The sequence below is a fragment of the Haliaeetus leucocephalus genome, unplaced genomic scaffold (genome assembly GCF_000737465.1).
Source record: "Haliaeetus leucocephalus isolate CR32 unplaced genomic scaffold, Haliaeetus_leucocephalus-4.0 Scaffold184, whole genome shotgun sequence".
Classification (NCBI taxonomy): Eukaryota; Metazoa; Chordata; class Aves; order Accipitriformes; family Accipitridae; genus Haliaeetus; species Haliaeetus leucocephalus.
In genome coordinates, this window is record NW_010972620.1 from 805,298 (window position 1) to 823,480 (window position 18,183).

General features: G+C 38.9%; 1 protein-coding gene across 3 annotated transcripts in view; it reads right to left on the reverse strand.

The window, feature by feature from the left end:
- Positions 1-15,389: 15,389 nt before the first annotated feature.
- The window catches only part of WDR11 (WD repeat domain 11), a 50,995-nt gene continuing 48,201 nt past the window's right edge, over positions 15,390-18,183 (reverse strand). For 2 of the 3 annotated variants that reach the window (XM_010564673.1, XM_010564671.1), the window contains exons 29-30: positions 17,145-17,298; positions 15,390-16,461 (exon numbers count right to left, since the gene is read on the reverse strand). In XM_010564673.1, the coding sequence (XP_010562975.1) occupies positions 16,455-16,461; positions 17,145-17,298 (161 nt within the window). In that variant the 3' untranslated portion in view covers positions 15,390-16,454. Of the gene's footprint in view, positions 17,299-18,183 lie in introns of all 3 variants that reach the window. The other variant, XM_010564672.1, reaches the window with a different exon arrangement.

Consider the following 18,183-nt stretch of genomic DNA (forward strand, 5'->3'; position numbering starts at 1 on the left):
GATCTCTGGGCAGATCCTCAGCTGGTATACAATTGGCTTCAGAAAAGCTCTGCTCAGTTACATCCTGAAGATGCATCACAGTGAATTTGAAAAGCTCTCTTGGAGATTATTCACCTCATGTGAATGCAACTGTTCCCATCAGCTATCTTATTTTAAGGATTTTAGCTATTGAGTCATAGGACAGACAATAGTATGGGATTGAGCCCAAGCAATTAACTCTTCACTCCGTTTTATTACTGAATTCTGAACTGGACTCCCACAGAGAACCTGTAACACTATTAGTCAAAGAAAACAGAGCAAAATTTTAAATAATTAAAAGTTTGGAAGGCAAAATTAAACAGAAGCCCATGATTTGCACATAGACCATTTTTAAAAAAACCACAAACCCAAAAGGACATTAATTGAAATCTTTAATCCCAACAAAGCACATTCTGAGATAATTACTGCCATAAAATCCTCTGCCACAGAGACACTGACAAGAAAACCATCTTCAAAAGTTCCATACGTAAGCAGCATGGAACTTGAGAAAAAAGTTGGCAAGGATGAAACCCTACAGAGACGTGAAAAGAAGGAGAGATTTTGGAGGGAATTGAGCCTTTCAGCCTAAGTCATTCCTCTGTGAAAAGATGTTATTTAGAAGACTCTGAAACAGGCAAAGGATGGGGAAGATTTGCTAGCAGAAAGCCAGTTCCTCTTATAAATAAGAAACCAGTGGGTAAAAAACATGAATAGCAACAACTGGATCTTGAAAAAGAGTTGAGTCAACTGTCCACAATACAGGCGATTAAAACTGAAATTACACAATTTCTTACTCATGGCGCATGAAGTGCTATAATCTAAAAACAAAAAGGAAGGTTTTCTGCTATTGGGATTCCTCCATTCTTTCCAGCTACAACAGTTTCTGAGATGCGCAATCTTGAAACTGTCACTGTCCTTTGCTCCAGTCATGCTTATTTTGGCACTTACTCAAGGATGATAGCAAGTCTTGGAGCAAAGCAATGTTCAGTCCCTGCCATAGCCGTGCTTCATAAATGTTGGGTTTGGTTTGTATTACTGGGGAAATGACACGTGCTTGTTAATATAAACAAGGTTGGCCAATATCTTAAATCACTTTCTCACTCTCTATGTGCTGGCTAAGAAGCTTTAGACTGACAAAGAAATACTTGCAAAGATCTCCAAGGCGCTCTTTTCCTCAATAGCAATATTGGTACAAGCCCCCAAAGAGCAGTGTCCATCGGTACTGTGTGTTGTGCCAACAGCTGTCCCAGGAAAACGCTTCAGTCCATCCTACCAGTTACTTATTCCTATATACATTCAGATAAAGATGCCTTTGACGTAAGTTTTTGCTGAAAATTCTATATGGCAAAGGGATATAGTCATCACAGATGATATTGCTGATATTATTTTTAAATGTTTTTAACAGTTTCATAGCTAGTCAAACATCTCTACAAACAAATGTAATTGCTGAAATTTCAAAACAAAACAATTTGGGCTTTTTTCCCCTTTTTCTCATCAAGTCTGATTTTATACTTTGGAAGACAGATATATACTTGATATACAGAGAGGTAGCCCTCTAAAAGTTACATTGAGTTACTGTGAAAAACATTCTTTCTCTAGTAAGGCCAAAAATACATACAATATAGAAAATGTTAGCAGGTTTTTTGTTGTTGGTGTTTTTTTTTCATCTTGCTGACCCTCAGTATTCTGAATATTATGCCAATGCATATGGGCGGGTCCAGAGTTTGGTAGTGATTCCCATGAATTTAATGCAAAGCACCACATAGTTGCACTGCACATTGTAACAAAAAATTGCATGTATCTTACATGCATAGACCCTTTCAGACGCCTATCTAAAGAGACAAGATGTTCAACTGCCAGCACTGCTCTGAATATCCATCCTGATGAGGGCTGGAGAACAAAGACAGAAGTTACTTTAAGCCCTAGAGAAAATTGCTTCAGCTTCCTCTGCCACAGGCTTAGAGACAGAGAGTCAAAGCAGGCAAAATCAGGAGGCAAAACCATTCCCTAGCTTTCATTTCTTACTACTGCTGATGCTGGGGAACAGCCCTGATTCCTGATTCCCTATCTGCAGGCAGTCGTGTTTCTGCTAACCACCGCTCCCCAAGATTCTCTCTGTTGGGGCTGTTCTGCAGAGACACAAGGTGCAGTCCCTTTCAGTGTGTGCATATATTAGACAAGCAGTGTTCAAGTGCCCGTGCATCAAGCATTAGGTACAATTTTCAAGCTTGGTTTGGTTTTGTGGAAGCCTCAGTAAACTTTTAATCAGGCTGCTTGTCTTCATGAGCCTTCTGTCCTTTCCAGCAGTCAGGGATGAATCGTGACATTTATACTTACCTGTGAATAAATCTACTGAAAGGCGTCTTTAGAAGTTCTCACCAACAGAGCGAGAAGCCATGAGAAATGTATATTTTAAAAAGAAAGTGAAATGGATTCCTTCAGAACAGATATTTCTGATTCATACAAGGATAAATGACAAAACCCCAGACAAAGCCAGACCTATAAGCACAGACCAGGGGAACCGACGTCGCCCTGCCAGCAGTGGCCCAACTTTGCTGCTGGGAGAGGGAAATTCATTTCTTGGACCTCTTATAACAGAAGAGCTAAGCACAGACTGCATCAGTGAACCCAGAACTGCTTTTGGGAGGGAGTTTCCCCGACATCGCCAGTATTTACATCATCTTTATTTATGTAAGCGATTTATCACTCTCTGGGCTGCAACCGCTGTCGGTCTGAGCTGCCTTCAAACTAGACCTGCAGGTGAAAGACTCAGTAACCCTCATTACTCAGAACACCTTACTCCCTCCTCATGGTGAACAAGTCCAAAGCGAGCACGGCTCCCGGGAGCCAAGAAAAAGCAGCTCCCAAACCTGTGGGGTGAGAGGACGCCTTTCCTCCATCCCCACGCCGTGGTGGGACCAGCTCCGGCCGACAGCCGCGGAAACCAGCCCTCCCGCCGACCGAGAGATGCTCTTGTTCCCCGGTCCCTCGGGCAGACACCAAACAGGACCTCAGAGTAAATGAAAAGCTGGGAGGAGGCCAATTCGATAAGGACTGTGAGCTCCTTGTATATAATCGTTTCTTAAAGCCCTAGATTCAGGGTGTGAGCATGAGCAGGTCCGTGCGTTAAAGTAGAATTCGTTGCTTCACCAAATAAATCATCTGTACGCAAAGAAAGTATTAGCCAATACTTACCTTCATGTTCATCACAAACCTGTCTTCTGTAAAGATGTTGCATAGTATGTGTCTTCAGGCTTTTTGGTGCATTTTCTTCCTGGTTAGTTATCCTCTTTTCTGAGAAACGGCGTGAGTGACACGCAAGGTACAAACACACCTTCCTTGGTCCTCAACCCATGTAACTCGTGAGCCTGCAATACAGAAAAGGCAAAGAAACGAAGGGGTTCTGGAGAGGTCAGAGGATGGCACAAACTCCTCGGAGATGCTGTCAGGATAAAGGTGAGAGTACTTTCGATATCAGATTCATCGCTGCCCTTGTTTTCCTACCGCTTTTGACCACGTTAGCTGAAGAACTATATCTAGCAAGTGAGATGCTTTGCTTTAGACCGAAGAGCAAACCTCCCCGTACCTGTCATCCACCGAAAGCTCCACAGGGATAGGCACATAGTCGGAGCAAAACCATGTGCTTTGCAGAGCTGAGCCTCAAGAATCAGCACCACTATGGATTCTTGTCACTAGTTGCAAATATTAGATGATTCCACCAAAAAAAATAAACCCGTTTCTAGGGTGGTTTTCTGGCTGAAAATGCAGGGATTGCTTCCTGCTGAACTAAAACTGCTCTGGGCTCAGAATCATCTCACAGGGCTTTAAGCACCGTGGCAAGTCTGCGCATTGAAAGAGAAATAGTCCAGTTGGGTTTCCCTTCAAAGGGGATGCCGATAGGAGCGTTCAGCGTGTGATGCAAGAGTTAATAAGCTTTAATAACAATAATAAAACATTATTTCAGCATATCTGTTGTTCAAAACACACCGGTGCCTCCGTTTGGTTGTGCTCCCAGTACTTTTTAGTTTACTTAAATATGCTAAAATCATACTAAAATTCACAGACAACAATTCGCTGCTCACCAAAACCACCCATGCCAGCAAGTGCTGAGGTATATTTCTTTTGAAACCATCAGAGAGAACTTTTCCTGTCATAAATTTTCTCTGCTCCTTTCTTCTTCCTACACGTACACACAAAAAATCAGCTACTGTGATCTCTGCTGGTACGCAGGAATGTTGCCGGCAATTTACTGTGGATTATTGGCACAAGCATCCTCTGATTCCCCAGGTAAATGCAGAAACAGTTGTCACCTGAAGACAGGATACACTTGCTATAATTTCTGCGTGCAACAGATCTGCTCTCAGTACTTTCTAGAAAGGAAATCCTCCTTTTATTTTAAATAATGAATAACTAAGAGGCAATCCTTCAACACAGAAATAAACTGAACTAGACTTGACCGCAACCAGCCACCAAGTTTTAAAGCAAACTCTACCCTGCCTGCATTAGATGCAAAGTAATATTTTAAATCATACTTATTAATGCATTTTCAAGCATTTACTTGCCAAAATAAAAAAAAAGATTGAGTGACTTGCAGCCTCGTGTTTAATAACAACCCTAGCTCCTATTCCTTGCTGCCTTATAAGAAAACTGAATGCTCTCGATGTCCTTCTTTCCAAAGAGCCTGTAGCTATTTATAAATGACACTGAAATCCATAACTGAGATTGCTCCTGCTTGGCTGGTGCCTTGGAGCTGCCACTCTGTAAGGACTGAATATAAGGAAAGAAAAACCCCAACCCTTTGGTTCACGTTATTTCGCTGTGCAAGTGACTGTCCCCCCAGCTCCTGCATTTGCTGATCTCTGCTGCCCTCTCCTGCAGGAGCTGGAAACTCTCCTTCGAGGATTTTAATTAACTAACACGTTATTAGGGCTGTTAATGGTGACGTTTAAAGCCCGAGGGGGATGGAGCAGGAGTTTTAGGATTAGGGAAAACTGAAGCTGAAAAGTGGTCATGACAGCTTACTGAATGGAGTAAGGGACAAAATAATAATAATAATAATAATAATGACTAAAAGGAGAAGGAGGAGAAGGAAAAAGATATATCGAGATATTGATGTATATTTGAAGGCTCTGCTAGGGAGATAGCCATCAAGAGAACAGAAAATTTAAAAGTGGTAAGCTTATCTCTTATGTGTATACAAGGAGGTAAATGCTCTGTTGCTCCCAGGAGAAGCAGAGCAGCTCTTTTTTCTGCTTTGACATCCTCATGTAGCCACAGTGTCAGGCAATGGCTCCGAACTGAAGCAGCCCAGCCTTCGCACTACCTTCAGGTGGTAGAAGAGGAGTTTTGTAGCTTCTCCAGTGTATAGAAGAAAAGTCTATCTTATTCTGCATACTGAATCTGCATACATCTCTCTTCTGTCCTGCAGAGTCCAATCTCCTTTATTTCTATCCTCAGTCTCAGCGTTTCATCCTTCACTGACTTTCACTCTACCTACTGTTTTTTTGTTTGGGCTTTTTTTTCTTTTCCCCCATCCTGCCTTCCTTTTCTTTTATTATTTAACTCATTCAGCATTTCTTTGAATAAAAGCTGAGGAATACTAAGAACTAGATTGCCTATGAGATCTGCTTGGGACAGTAATTTTTAAGACTGATTTCACACTACCTCTTGGCTTTGAAAGCTGAAGTCACGTAAGATCTTATCACAAAGTACTGGAATTTCACAGAAACACAAACATTTTAAAAGTTCATCAAAAATGAAAATGTGGTGGGATGGGAAAGAGAAAAAATGGACTTTGCAAATAATTTTCTGGCCGAGGAATTTGCCTGCAAAGCAGTCAGAAAGCATAAACAGATGATTTCAGTTCAGTTCAGTTCAAAGAACGTGTCTTGGCTTTTTTGATGAGATGGTTGTGGCATAAAATAATAATAAAACCTCCTACACATTGGCTTAGTCCTACTGGGAGAAAAAGCTGCTACCAGAGAACATCACAACCAGGACCAGGCGATCACTGACAAATTACCTTCCTGCTCTCTTTTCATATTAGCAAGGCTGCTTTTTCTTGCAATGCATTAATCTGCCTTTCAGCTTGCTTTTAATCAAAACCAGGCTTAACTTTGCAGAATGGAAAAAGAAAGCAGATGCTGAGGTAAACCACAGAATAGAACTGGAAGAAACAGTCAGAAATAAAAGTCTCTTTGGCTTGATAAGTATTTAAGAACTATTTTTCTAGAGGGAAGGGAAAAAGAAAATACTCCATTTTGTTCATTTGGGAAAAATGGCTATGCCTGCCTTCTTTTCCCAAGTGTAGGAATAATGAGCTGGTTTGTACAGTATTGCATGCAGCAACTCCTATTTAGTTGTGTAACATTCAAAAAGCAAAAAAACCTATGTTGATAATTTGCAAAACAGTCCTCTCGGATTGTGGAAATAAAATTTTTGGGGTGTCAAGAATTAAAAACCAAGCAGACAAGTAGTCCAAATTAATCAGTCGTTCTGTGTTCAGCAACCAGAGGCAAGATACAATACTTCTGGAGGCAACCAGAAGTCAAGATACAATACTTCAATTACTGTAGATACCACTTAAAATTTCAGATGCAAGAAATGACTGAAATAAGAAGATGGTAAGGTAAACGAGACTCAGATATTGGTAACTTCATACCTTGGGTTTTTTTTTCTTTGTGGTTTTTTTTTTTCTTTTAATGATTTCTAGCTACTGATGGTACACACCATGAGCATCTGATGTACGCTACCTCCAATGCAAATGATTGCATTGGTATCTTCAGATATAGATGTTGCAAGTCAAATTTTGTAATTCAAAATAAAAAAAAAAACCCTCACATATTTCTCCTTCCCCAGAGGTTTCAATCGAGAGCGCGGTTTCATGTCTGCACAGGCAACCTGAAGCCAACCTACCCTAACCCCAAACCCTCACATCTGCATTCACCTCTGTGCCTTTGTAAGCGTATGGTGAACCAGGCCAGGGAACTGATCCAGCAAAACGTTAATCTAAAAAAGCCACAAAGACCTTAAAACAAACCAACCCCATTCCTTTCCAGCCAGTTCAGCCTCCAGACCTCTCTTGCGACTCTGCCACACAAGCACCAGCGCGACGTGAGCGAGACCGTGCGGAGAGGAGCGTGGGCACGAGAGCACATCATTTTCTGATCCAGCTGACCAGGGACTGACTTAGCCCTGGGCTTGTGTGACTACATAGCTCCTAGCCCAGAGGATGGACAGTGCATGCTCCTTCATTCCCCAAAAGACATTAGATATAGCCAAAGTGCTGTAAAGATATGCCAGATTATTCAAAGAATTAAGAACAGAACAGAAAAAGCATTTGGAGGAATTCTCCTATCATCCACGGGAAAAAACCTAATTAATGCTCTTTATATTCAAGACAACTGGCTTATCTCAAATTGTTCAGGAGAAACTGCAGAGTAATGACGGGGTGTTCTTGGCTCAGCAGAGATGCGGATGCTCAGGGAAACTTTTCTTCAGCACGTGGCTTTGGCTTTAGGTTGAAACCCTTCCAACCAGCGCGGTTCTGCCAAGTCTCCTCTCTCCAGCCAAAAAGCATGTGCTAACAGCACAGCTCAGCCCTGTTTGGCCCCAAACTAGGGAGCAGAGCAACAGATACGCAGCAAGAGAAGTGTCAAAAGCCACTGACCTCTTTAATTAGAAAAACCCTGCCTTGTCATTCTGAGAGGTCAAGAAAAGACTTTCTGATTTTGTTTTCAGTCGGCAAAGGCCAAAAATAATTCAGAAGTTGTAAGGGTGCTTCTGATTATGAGGAAAGATCAAATTATTCTTAAAATATGAACTTACGTTCACACGACTCTTGACATGCATAATTCTCTGGTTTCAAAAGATACTTCCTCTGGCAGGACAAGGAGTGGAAATCCTGTGCAAAACGGAGTACAAAGCTGCTGTATTCATAGCTGTGTACCAGTGCCCAGGATGCCCTTATCGCCCAGAAATTAATTTGAAACAGCTTCTTCACAAGTATTTTCTCAGGCAAATGGAATTCTGTTAAAGTGGACAAATAACTTATTATTTAATAAACCATATTTTCTACCCCTCAAGATCCCCAATTGTTCTCCAAACATTAGGTCCGTTGCTTTAATACATGTCCTCTTGTTCCCAGGGCCATTTTCTTCTGTGACAGAAAGGTGGCTGGTTACCAAACCACCAAGTAGTACACAAGGAAGAAGTTCATCTAGGAGCCAGAGAAGAAAATTGATCAAGAAGATTGCATAAAATCTGTTTTGACAAAAAAAAAAAAAAAGGATGAAAAGAGTTTCTTTTAGCCCAGATTATGAGTTTTCAATAAAACTTGCAAATCTACAGTGCAATGGGCAGTGTGGAATTTGACTGATGGAGTAAGTCAATGTACTTTAAGAAAGTCTTGGATTTTATGGCTGGAGGTGATGAGTCCTGAACCACCCTCTCTTGTATGTACAAAATTAAATACTGTGTTAATGGCAGAGCAGCTTCCTCAGCAGAAACAGAGCAAGCTGAGGTGGGGAGAAAGACAAAGATGCCAGCGGTGCTCCAGGTTTGCATCTCCTCCTCCTCCTCCTCCTCCTCTTCTTCATTTCCCCAGCATGGACTGGAGCTTTTATTGTCATAGCACCATGCCATAGCTCCAACTTGGCTTAGGAGGTGGTTGCTTTGTTTCATTTACTGCTGCCATTTCTGTGCTGGTGTATCATGGCTTAGTAGTAGCTAAGAAAGCAAAAATGGGAGGGTAGCACAGAGGTAGGACAGAACAGCCTATTTCCAGGGTCATTTTGCTGCCATTCATCTGCCCCTAACTTCATACTTTGCTCTTCATCTGAAAAACAACTTCTTTGTAAAAAAAGGGGGAAAAGAAAAAAAGAAAACAAAAAAAAGAAAACAAAACAAAAAAAAGAAAACCCCCACCTTTCTCCCAAACATAAGAAAATGCTATAAAACCCCACAAAAATCAAAACAAGTGTTCAGAGGTGGAGTCCTGAGAACTGAGGTTGGAAGATAAGACCAACTTTTTGACACGGTGAATAAGGAGTACAAGAGCAGAGTGATGTGATCAAAGCTGTGGTCTTGGAACGTGACAGCTGCAGCAGCAATCTTGCTGGTTTTCCAAAACACAAGATAATGCTAGGGCTGAAGCAAGAGAAAAGAATTACACAGTAAATCCAGACAAGAGATGCAGAGCCTGAGGAAGATGTATTATATGGAAACCATCACCAAAACCTTCTGACACAGCTCAGATATAAAGACTAGATACTAGTTCTGCAAGTAACATAAAACACCAGACTAATTTACTGCTTATATAAAACATTACTAGAAGCAGGAACCAAAAAGGTAGAGAGAGATGTACCTAAATAAGTGGCAGATAGAGAAAATTTGAGAAAGAGAACGCGGATACTTGACAATCACTGTTCTCTGGCACATTAAAAAACCAAAACCTGTCTCAGTAGTGGAATAGCCTGAGCATTTGGAAATGTGCTGAAGAGAGTTAATATTTTATTTGTATTGAAGTATTATGCCTCCAAACCTGCATGTACTGCACTTTGCAGTGAAAATCTGTTTGAAAACTTGTTCTGACTCCCAGATAACACAGGGACCACGTTTCACAGATTCTCCAAGAGAACCAACGTACCCACCAGAGAGACATCTCACACCTTCCGTACAGACCGCAATTTGAGATGCCACACCAGAATGAAGAAGAGAACCTGAAAGTCTTAAGAGCCCAGCGTACTGGAACAACCTTGAAGACAGTCACTGAAAAACATACTCAGAAAAGACAGGTACATAGAAATGCAGTAACCTTTGCCTTTATATCAGTGACCCTCTAGATCCTGCAATCATCAGTGGTGGCAGCGCATCGCTGTGAAACGGCTAGCAGTTTCACCGAGAGGGGATTATGAATATTGGGTATTATACTACCAAGGAACTGTGATCTGTGAAGACAAACGCTGTGCACATTTTTCTGAGTCAAGATCTGTGACTGCTTGTTACAGGCTACTGTAAAATTTCATTCACAAACAATGGTGGAAGAAATATTTTCAAAGGGTCAAAAATAAACTATTATTCATGAGCCTATGCTTGGATTCAAAAAAATGGGCCTCACCGCAATGAAAGATTGACTCACTAGGGTCATAACTATGAAACAAGTGTTTGAAAAAAATGACCACTCACCAAAAAAAAGCACAAAGACAACCTTCTTTTTGCAACTGACATTTGTTGCCTATAGCTTTTTATTAGTAACAGCACGTGAAATAGGAGCCAGGCAAGTCTAATGTAACTCTATTATCTCCTGCTACACTAGGGTGAAAAGTAATGACAAAACACAGCTTTTTTTTTTTTTTTTTTTTTTAAAGCACCTGTTGGCATCTAGTTTGAACAATATATAATACTCCCACTCAATAACCCTCTGCAGAGCACTCGCTGAAATGGAGTTTGTCAGTGGGAACCGCACTGAACTACAGGCAGTATTTGCTAAATGAAATAGTGGTGACAATGACATGGGAAAAAAAGTATTTTCAACTTACGGATCTGATTCCCCGAAAGAAAACCATTTGGTTGGGCCGATAAAGTCACTCTGAAGAAGCATTTAAATGTCCTTGCCTTTACCACCTGCTGAGTTTGGGGTCTAACAGCCCACCCTCGCTTTACCTGTAGCATCTGCTGCCCCGCTCAGGAGCCCTTCCATAACACGGGTGATTACGATCCCAAAATAGGAAGGTGGAAGGGGGGACCAGCAATTTCAATGAATATCATGGAAATAAACCTAGTATCACGTAATCGCTTATGGAAGATTTTCAGGCCTGAAATCAAATTTAAACTTCCCTTCCTCCAGCAGGCATAGGGGGGCACCACTTACCCTCTGTAATTGCATTTTGAATATGTGCGTTGGTTCCCTTCCCTGAGTATACACGCTCTTCCTTTCCTTCCACAATTGTTATGTCCAAGCTAGAAAGCCATTTAAATCTTAAAACAAACAAACAAGTTAACAGCAAGTCAAACACAAAGAAATTCCAGAATTTTTTTAAAAAATTTTAAAAATCCAGGTGCTCTAATTCAGATATATTTGCATATTTTCTATTATTATTCTGCCAGAGCAGATGGAATCAGACAGATGAGGTACCAGCTGTAATCCCTCCTAAGGTCTACCTATGACCTACACCAAGATGTTAATGTTACCCTTTTCAGTCTTTCACAGTTTAGTTGTCCAGTCATTCTGCACCCAACGCATTACAACTTGATTTGTTCGGATGGACTGAGGAGACAGCAAAATAAGAGAGAGCTCTGAAAAGGTCAGTGTTCTCTATGACAGGAGGTTGGAAGCCTTCTGGCAGTTGATTCTTTAGAACAGACCGAATCCCTGCAACTTCAATCTCTCTTCATTGCCTGTTACCGTTAAAATTTGCAGGAAGTAAATTAGTGTCTTCCATTTAAGTTGTCAGCATGGACTTTCACAGGATCTCTTAATTCACTATACGTAATAAATACTTGTCAGAAGGCTGGCAATTTTAAAAAGGTAGACCTTGTCTTTTGATCAAAGGAGAAAAATACAATAGGGAAGGACAGTAATTTGCACGTGGACAGCAAAGTTTAATTGTATGTACTGCCAACATCTGCCCATCCTTTAGGGAAGCCAGGTTTTGGATCCACAAAGAAAGTTTGTACATGGGTTCCACAGAAAATAACTTCAGTGTGTCCAGATCCACCAGTCTGCTTAAAAAAAAAAAATCAATTTCAGATTTTATCAAGGTCCTCCTTCTCCCTTTGAATCAACAGGTGTGGACAAAATACATTTTGCCTGTGGGGTAACTTACTATTTCTATGAGATTCCACCTACACAAAGCAACATACGACATACCAGCAACTCGTGCAAGTAGGTAGGAAGTTGGAAAAGAATCTGAATTATCTTGGGAAATGAACATACACTGACTTTGCTATTGAATTTTTTAGCACTACAGCCTTTGAAGAGGCAAGAACACAGTTCTGCTGAATCTCTTTATGAATAATCCTGTACTAAAGCTGACACCTTTAAGCAAAATGTTTATGCCTTGAGTATCTGCAAATACATCGTCAGCATCCATCCCGATTTTGTTTTGCCATTCTCCCATTCCTACATTTTAACAGAAGCTTTTAAACACTTTCTGCCCGACACTAAGAAAAAGGACTTTCAAAGACTTTTCCTCTCTAGTTCAATTTAAGAATTGGCAAGTTCTGCTCCCTTCCCATTTTCTGTCAGTTTTTCTCATTCTTCCTGGAAATTTATGCTGAGTTTTGCTATCTTTCCGCACCTGCCTTACTGAACAAGGAGGCAGAGATTGTTCTTCCCACAGGATTGTCTCTGTGCAGTAAATTGCTGATATTCTCTCACTTACAAATACAGCTCAACTTGTGAAAAATTGTGCAGGATAAGGCCTTCGCACAGCCAATTCGAGCCTATTCGATTTTCCGTTCTCTGATTTTTCTGACTTAATACAGAAATTTTAGGTGCCAGTTTTCACTAGTCCTCATACAGTGGAATCATGAAACAGTAAGACATGCCATGTTAAGCAAACCGAATTACATGCCAGCACTTCCTAATCTTAGCTCTTTCCTTCTTAATTCTGCTTAACATTGCTACCTTCCAGCAGAACCAGATGAGACACTTAGAAACTATCACAGCTGTGGCTTGTATCTTCAGTGTTTAAGTAGAAACTGCACAACTTGCTATCAAGAAGTCCCAATTCAAAAATACTAATGGGTCAGTATCAGCCTCATTAAAGAATTTTATGCCACTACTTAGATCTATGGATACAAAATTTTTACCCTCAACTCATTAATGAAGTCTCTTACCAGGTTCACATTAATATCAAAGTTGTGCTGAATTCTGCCGAGAAAGTAAGAAATAAAATAATTATTAAAAAAAAAAAAAAGCCCTTACTCTTTTCCAAGCTGTTGTTATTCTACTGCTCGCCATCAATTAAATTTTTAATTGAGCTTTTAGAATACATTTTTGGGCAGCTAGCGATCACCCAAATGAAACCCATTTCTCATTAAAGAATCTGTGATCATCCTTGTTTTCTGTCTCTAGGGTCAACTGCTGCAAAACACCATCCCTTAGATTATTTACTCGGACGCTGAACACATCAACATTCTGGACCAGGTTTCCTTGATGTATAATATATGCCTCTATCTGGCTGCAAAGCCTCTAAATTGGCAGACTGTTTGCATTTTAATGAAAGTAAATTATAAATAATTTGCAATACAGTACTAATCATTTTTACACTGCAATAAAATAATTCATTTTGTCATTTTCCATAGATTATTCCCCCTGAATCAAATATATGTGTGAGTGTGTGTGTGTGTATATATGTATACACACAGATACACAAACACAATATATAACTAAATTTTTGGAGAAGTACTTCAGAAGCTGATCCAAGTTAGGCAATTTTAGACACTGTTAATCAATATGATTAATTTACAGAGACTGGCTTTATTGTGAGGCACACCATGCTCCAATTAAAACTCTAATTAGGGCTCGCCTATACTGAAACTAAGCTGCTAGACTATTTTCTAGATTTTTTTATTTACAGCTAGAACAAGTAAATCCATAAAACTGAAATAATTTGGACTTTAAGAATCACTTCAGGAACTGGAAAAAATAACCCTGTTTTTATAATGAAGTACTATCACAAGAGTCCCATGATAATATTTACCATAAGCTTCTCTCAGGTTGGAAAACCACTAGTTGAACGTGAGCACACAGATCTAGAAAGAACATGTCTGCAGGACTGAATGAGCTTCACACAGATGTACAAATTTCAGAATGTTTCACTGTAATGAAGACAACTTATGCATCCTTGTAGACTCAAATAATTTGCATGTGTTTGTGTTGGTCATACAAGACCAAAATGACTCCTATAATATTATGACAGGGTAATCATCCTAGTGATGCTATAAGATGTTCTCCATCTAGACAACCCAAATGTCAAAAAACCCAACTTATTTATGGACAAAGGCCCTGGCCTTTTGCAAATGAATCTTAAAAAAGCTACCAAATAATCTGCTCTGATAATCAAACATCGTGCTTAATTAATGTAAGACCCATGTTGAAAGACAAATGAATAAAGAATCTTTAATACATTGGCTTGCAAACTCAATTCCTTTACAGTTGCTTCATTGCCAGGAATGGTCGAACACAGGTTCCAGAATTATGGCTGTGTTACAGACTTCACTGCTGACAAAAGCTTCAAAATGCAAAACCTGAAAAATACAGACTATAAACTTCAGCTGCTACTTGAACTATTCACAGCGGTTTGAGGAAGGAATTCTCAAAGGGATCTAAAGGAGTTAAAATCATATTTATTGGAAACTTTTAAAAATTCACTCCATTCACTTTCTTTATATGTTCCAAACTCTCGGGCTTGTTCTTCAGACATACAAGTGAGAAGCTTCACACATTTCATACTGTACAAAACAATTATACATCAGGCAGTTATCTGTATTTTTTTAAACAACAACTAAGCCAAAGTGACAAAAGAATCCTAAGAGGCAAGAGGAAAATTATGTCAACTAGGAAGGAGAAAAACAAGACTGCACTGACATGGATCCCAGCATTGCTGAATGCACTTCCAATTTTTGAGAAGTTGATTACCTACATTGATGTAAGCGTACCTGCCTCCTAGACAAAACCAAGACGTGCAATCTCGCTGGCATCAGCTGAGAAGCAAGGAAAAGTCTTTATTACTGTCTGCAGGGTAGCATGAAGACAGAAAGGAAGCTTTTTTCTTTCATCACTTATTTCTGTGCTTTTAAAAAAAATCAGAAAGCGCAGACAATGTCCTGCTCTAATTTAACCTGTACAAATTTTATGTTTGCTAGTAAAGCTTGAGACTTAATACTACTCAAACGCAACGTTTCATTAGTACTAATACAGAAAAGGTGACTAATATGTACAAAGGATAATCACTTCCTCTACTAATACCAGCCCTGAGCATCGTGCCGGCCCAGAAGGCAAAATGACAATTACACAATCAGCATTCAATCCCAGTGCAACAGATGACGTTTTTGTATTAAATAAGGACACAGAGATTTTGAAAGTTTGTTTTTATTATTGTAGTGTGACAGCATTATTATCTAAATAAACTTTTCAATCACTTTTACACTCTATTTTCATCATAAAGGTTTCACTTGGGAATGCCACACAGTATTCTGCAACTTTCACACTTAAAGTTTATAGAAACATCCAGTATTAAAAGGCCTTTGCAATGTGTTTCTTTTAAAAACATTAGATTTATAAATCCAAGTGTACATTAAAGCAGATTTTTTTTCCAGAGACCCATTGACAAACAATTCTAACAACAAGTTTGCATGTGCTTACATTAACTCTGTAGTAACCTTGCCCATGAGTACTGCTACCAAACACGAGAGTAGGAATCGAGGAGTGTTGTAGTAGTCAATGTGACCCAGAATTTAGGCCATTGTTAACAAGTTAATTTTGCTCAACTCTGTTGCTCACCAGTTAATACTTAAGGCAAATTTCATTGTATGCTTGTCTTCCCAAGCTAAATTAACTATATAAGCACTGTTCATAATACACTGAACAGAAAGTATTTTGTGTTGTATGTAAGATGTGGCAAGAAGAATTAAGATACATTGCAGTTAAAACACTTTTTCTGTTTAGGACGATGAAACTCACATTTTCAATTTGTATAAAAAACATCATTATTGAAAAGCCTAACCTTTCAAATTTTATTAGAAATGCTATTTTAGATTTGAACTAAAAGTTTTATGGAGTTAGAGATGTCCCAAAGCTGGTGCTCCTCTAGGAAGGAGTGCAGAATACGTATCCACAAATACTCAAACATAAGGAGAATGTAGACAAGCCATGAATTAGATTCAAATGAGAGACCTTTTACATGATATGATTGTTTTCACTACTGCGTACTAAACTTCAGTAGCTCCAACAACTTTGTAAAAAGAATATTTTTCTTTTAGCCAAGACTGATCTTCACATGCCAGAGTCATCAATTTGCAATGGCAATTTAACATCAGCATCCACTCCTTGGCTGTAAAATTGCTCAGTCAATCAGTAATAAATAGAAAAGATATATCTGACATAAGAAACAATAATGAAAACAAGTACTTAAATACTGAAATACCAGCACAAAAATGAGAAAAGATGTGACTGGTGGCATCCTTAAGTATCTAGACCATAAGATGTGTTAGCATAAAAAGTATCTAATTAAAAAGCCAGCATTTTGGCTTTGCACAATAGTTGGTTTTTTTAACCTATTGTTAATCACACATTCAAATAACAAAACAATAACTGTGGAGATAGCGTTAGCAGTCTCCTGAATATTCTTGCAGGAGCCTACCTTGCTGCTTTTGAGGTAGGATCTTCTCTCATACTTTGATCCCATGAACCAGTCAACACAAGTCAGAATTTAGTCCCTAAGGTGTGCAGGGAGTGCACGCTTAAGAATAACATGGTATTAATATAACAATACCTTAATTGAAAAAAAAGATGTTTCATGGATTTTTTGGAATGTTAGGAGACTTTCGTAAGTAAACCTGTTAAAGATCCCATTCCAGACAGTTATGAAAATGACAATACAGTGAACTGATTTAAAATAACAGTAATTTTAAACAGAGAAATTGGATTGAGAAAACACAGTGTTCCAGGAAAGAACTGTGTGTTTTGTGATCTCTATTTATTCTTTAAATATATTTATATTTTTATAGTACAGATTGGATCATTTATACATATAAATACAACAGTAGTGAAGAACTATAAAGATTTCATTTTTAAAAGTAAATGGAGTAGACTTTTACACAGGTGTAGAACTCTTTCAGCACATTTTTAAATTTGGTTTCTTCTGTAGTTGAAAAAGTTGGAAATATTCTTGTGTAATATTGTCATAGGCTTCTTTCCCCTCTCGTGAAAGTGAAGACAATTTTAACATAAAAATAAACATAAACCAGTTCTTAATCTTGCCTCCACACACATTTAACAATATTTGCCCAAATCACACATAACAGCTATTACAGCGATTCAAAAGAAAAATGTATTTTCACACAGTGGAATCTCAGTCTGATAGACAACCCAAATCTCCTCATAATCATAAAATTCTTACTCTTGTGTCACTTCCTCTTTAGGCTGTTTGAGCTCAGTCAGTAACTCTTTACCAGTTTCTCCTGCTTTTGAGGCAAAAAGAATAGCTCCCTGTTTAAAGCCCAGGAGCTTCAAGCTTCTGGCATAATCTGCGTATACAGCATGGATCAACTTATGTAAAGGAAGCATTAAGGAAAACACAAATTAACAGCAAAATGAAAAAACTTGGAATTTTTTTTTTTTCTTCTCACTCCTTAGCTCTCCCAAGCTGAAAATGCTGAACATTGCTGCCAATTGTGCTAATTCAATATTTTCCAGCACAAATAAAGACAAAAAAGGTGCTTTAAATTCTACTTTTGAATGCATATTAGCATTTATCAGGTAATATGCAGAATGCTATAAACTAGAACAGATAAATTTCAGACATGCATAAGTACCTACCATAACACCACGTCATAACTTACAAAAGAACTTAAGAAATTGTAAGGTCATACTACAAGATTTGTTCACTAATTATATCTGGAGTTACCTACATGACTTATTAGTGGCTTCATCAAGCTGACATCAGTGATGACTCCATAAAACACAATCAGGTATTATTTACATATGCATTTGTATTATATGCAGTAAATAATAAATTAGAGTAACTGTTCAGAGTTTCCAGAACATGAGGTTAAATGTGCAGACTGTATTAAGCAATCAGCTGATCTGATCTCGACCTTTCATTTTCTTTGTTTTCACTGTCTCAGAACTGACTCCTTCATAAAAGACTTCAATCACTAAAACAGTATGTTGGTGTATAGAGGGGTTCAATGAAGGGATTTTTTTCCTGAGATACAGTGTTTAAAAGATAACTGAACCACTGATTTCACTATACAGGCTGCAGTAATAACTTCCAAGTTCTGCAAAGAACATTTTATCATCCGTTCTTTTCTCTGCTATGATTATTTTTTTCACTTTTACTTTGTATTCCAGTGCCACAGGCCTCAGAGAGCACCAGGAGGAGGTAGTGTTATGGATTTATGCAAATGACTCCTTTTCACTTGTTTCCTTACACTACC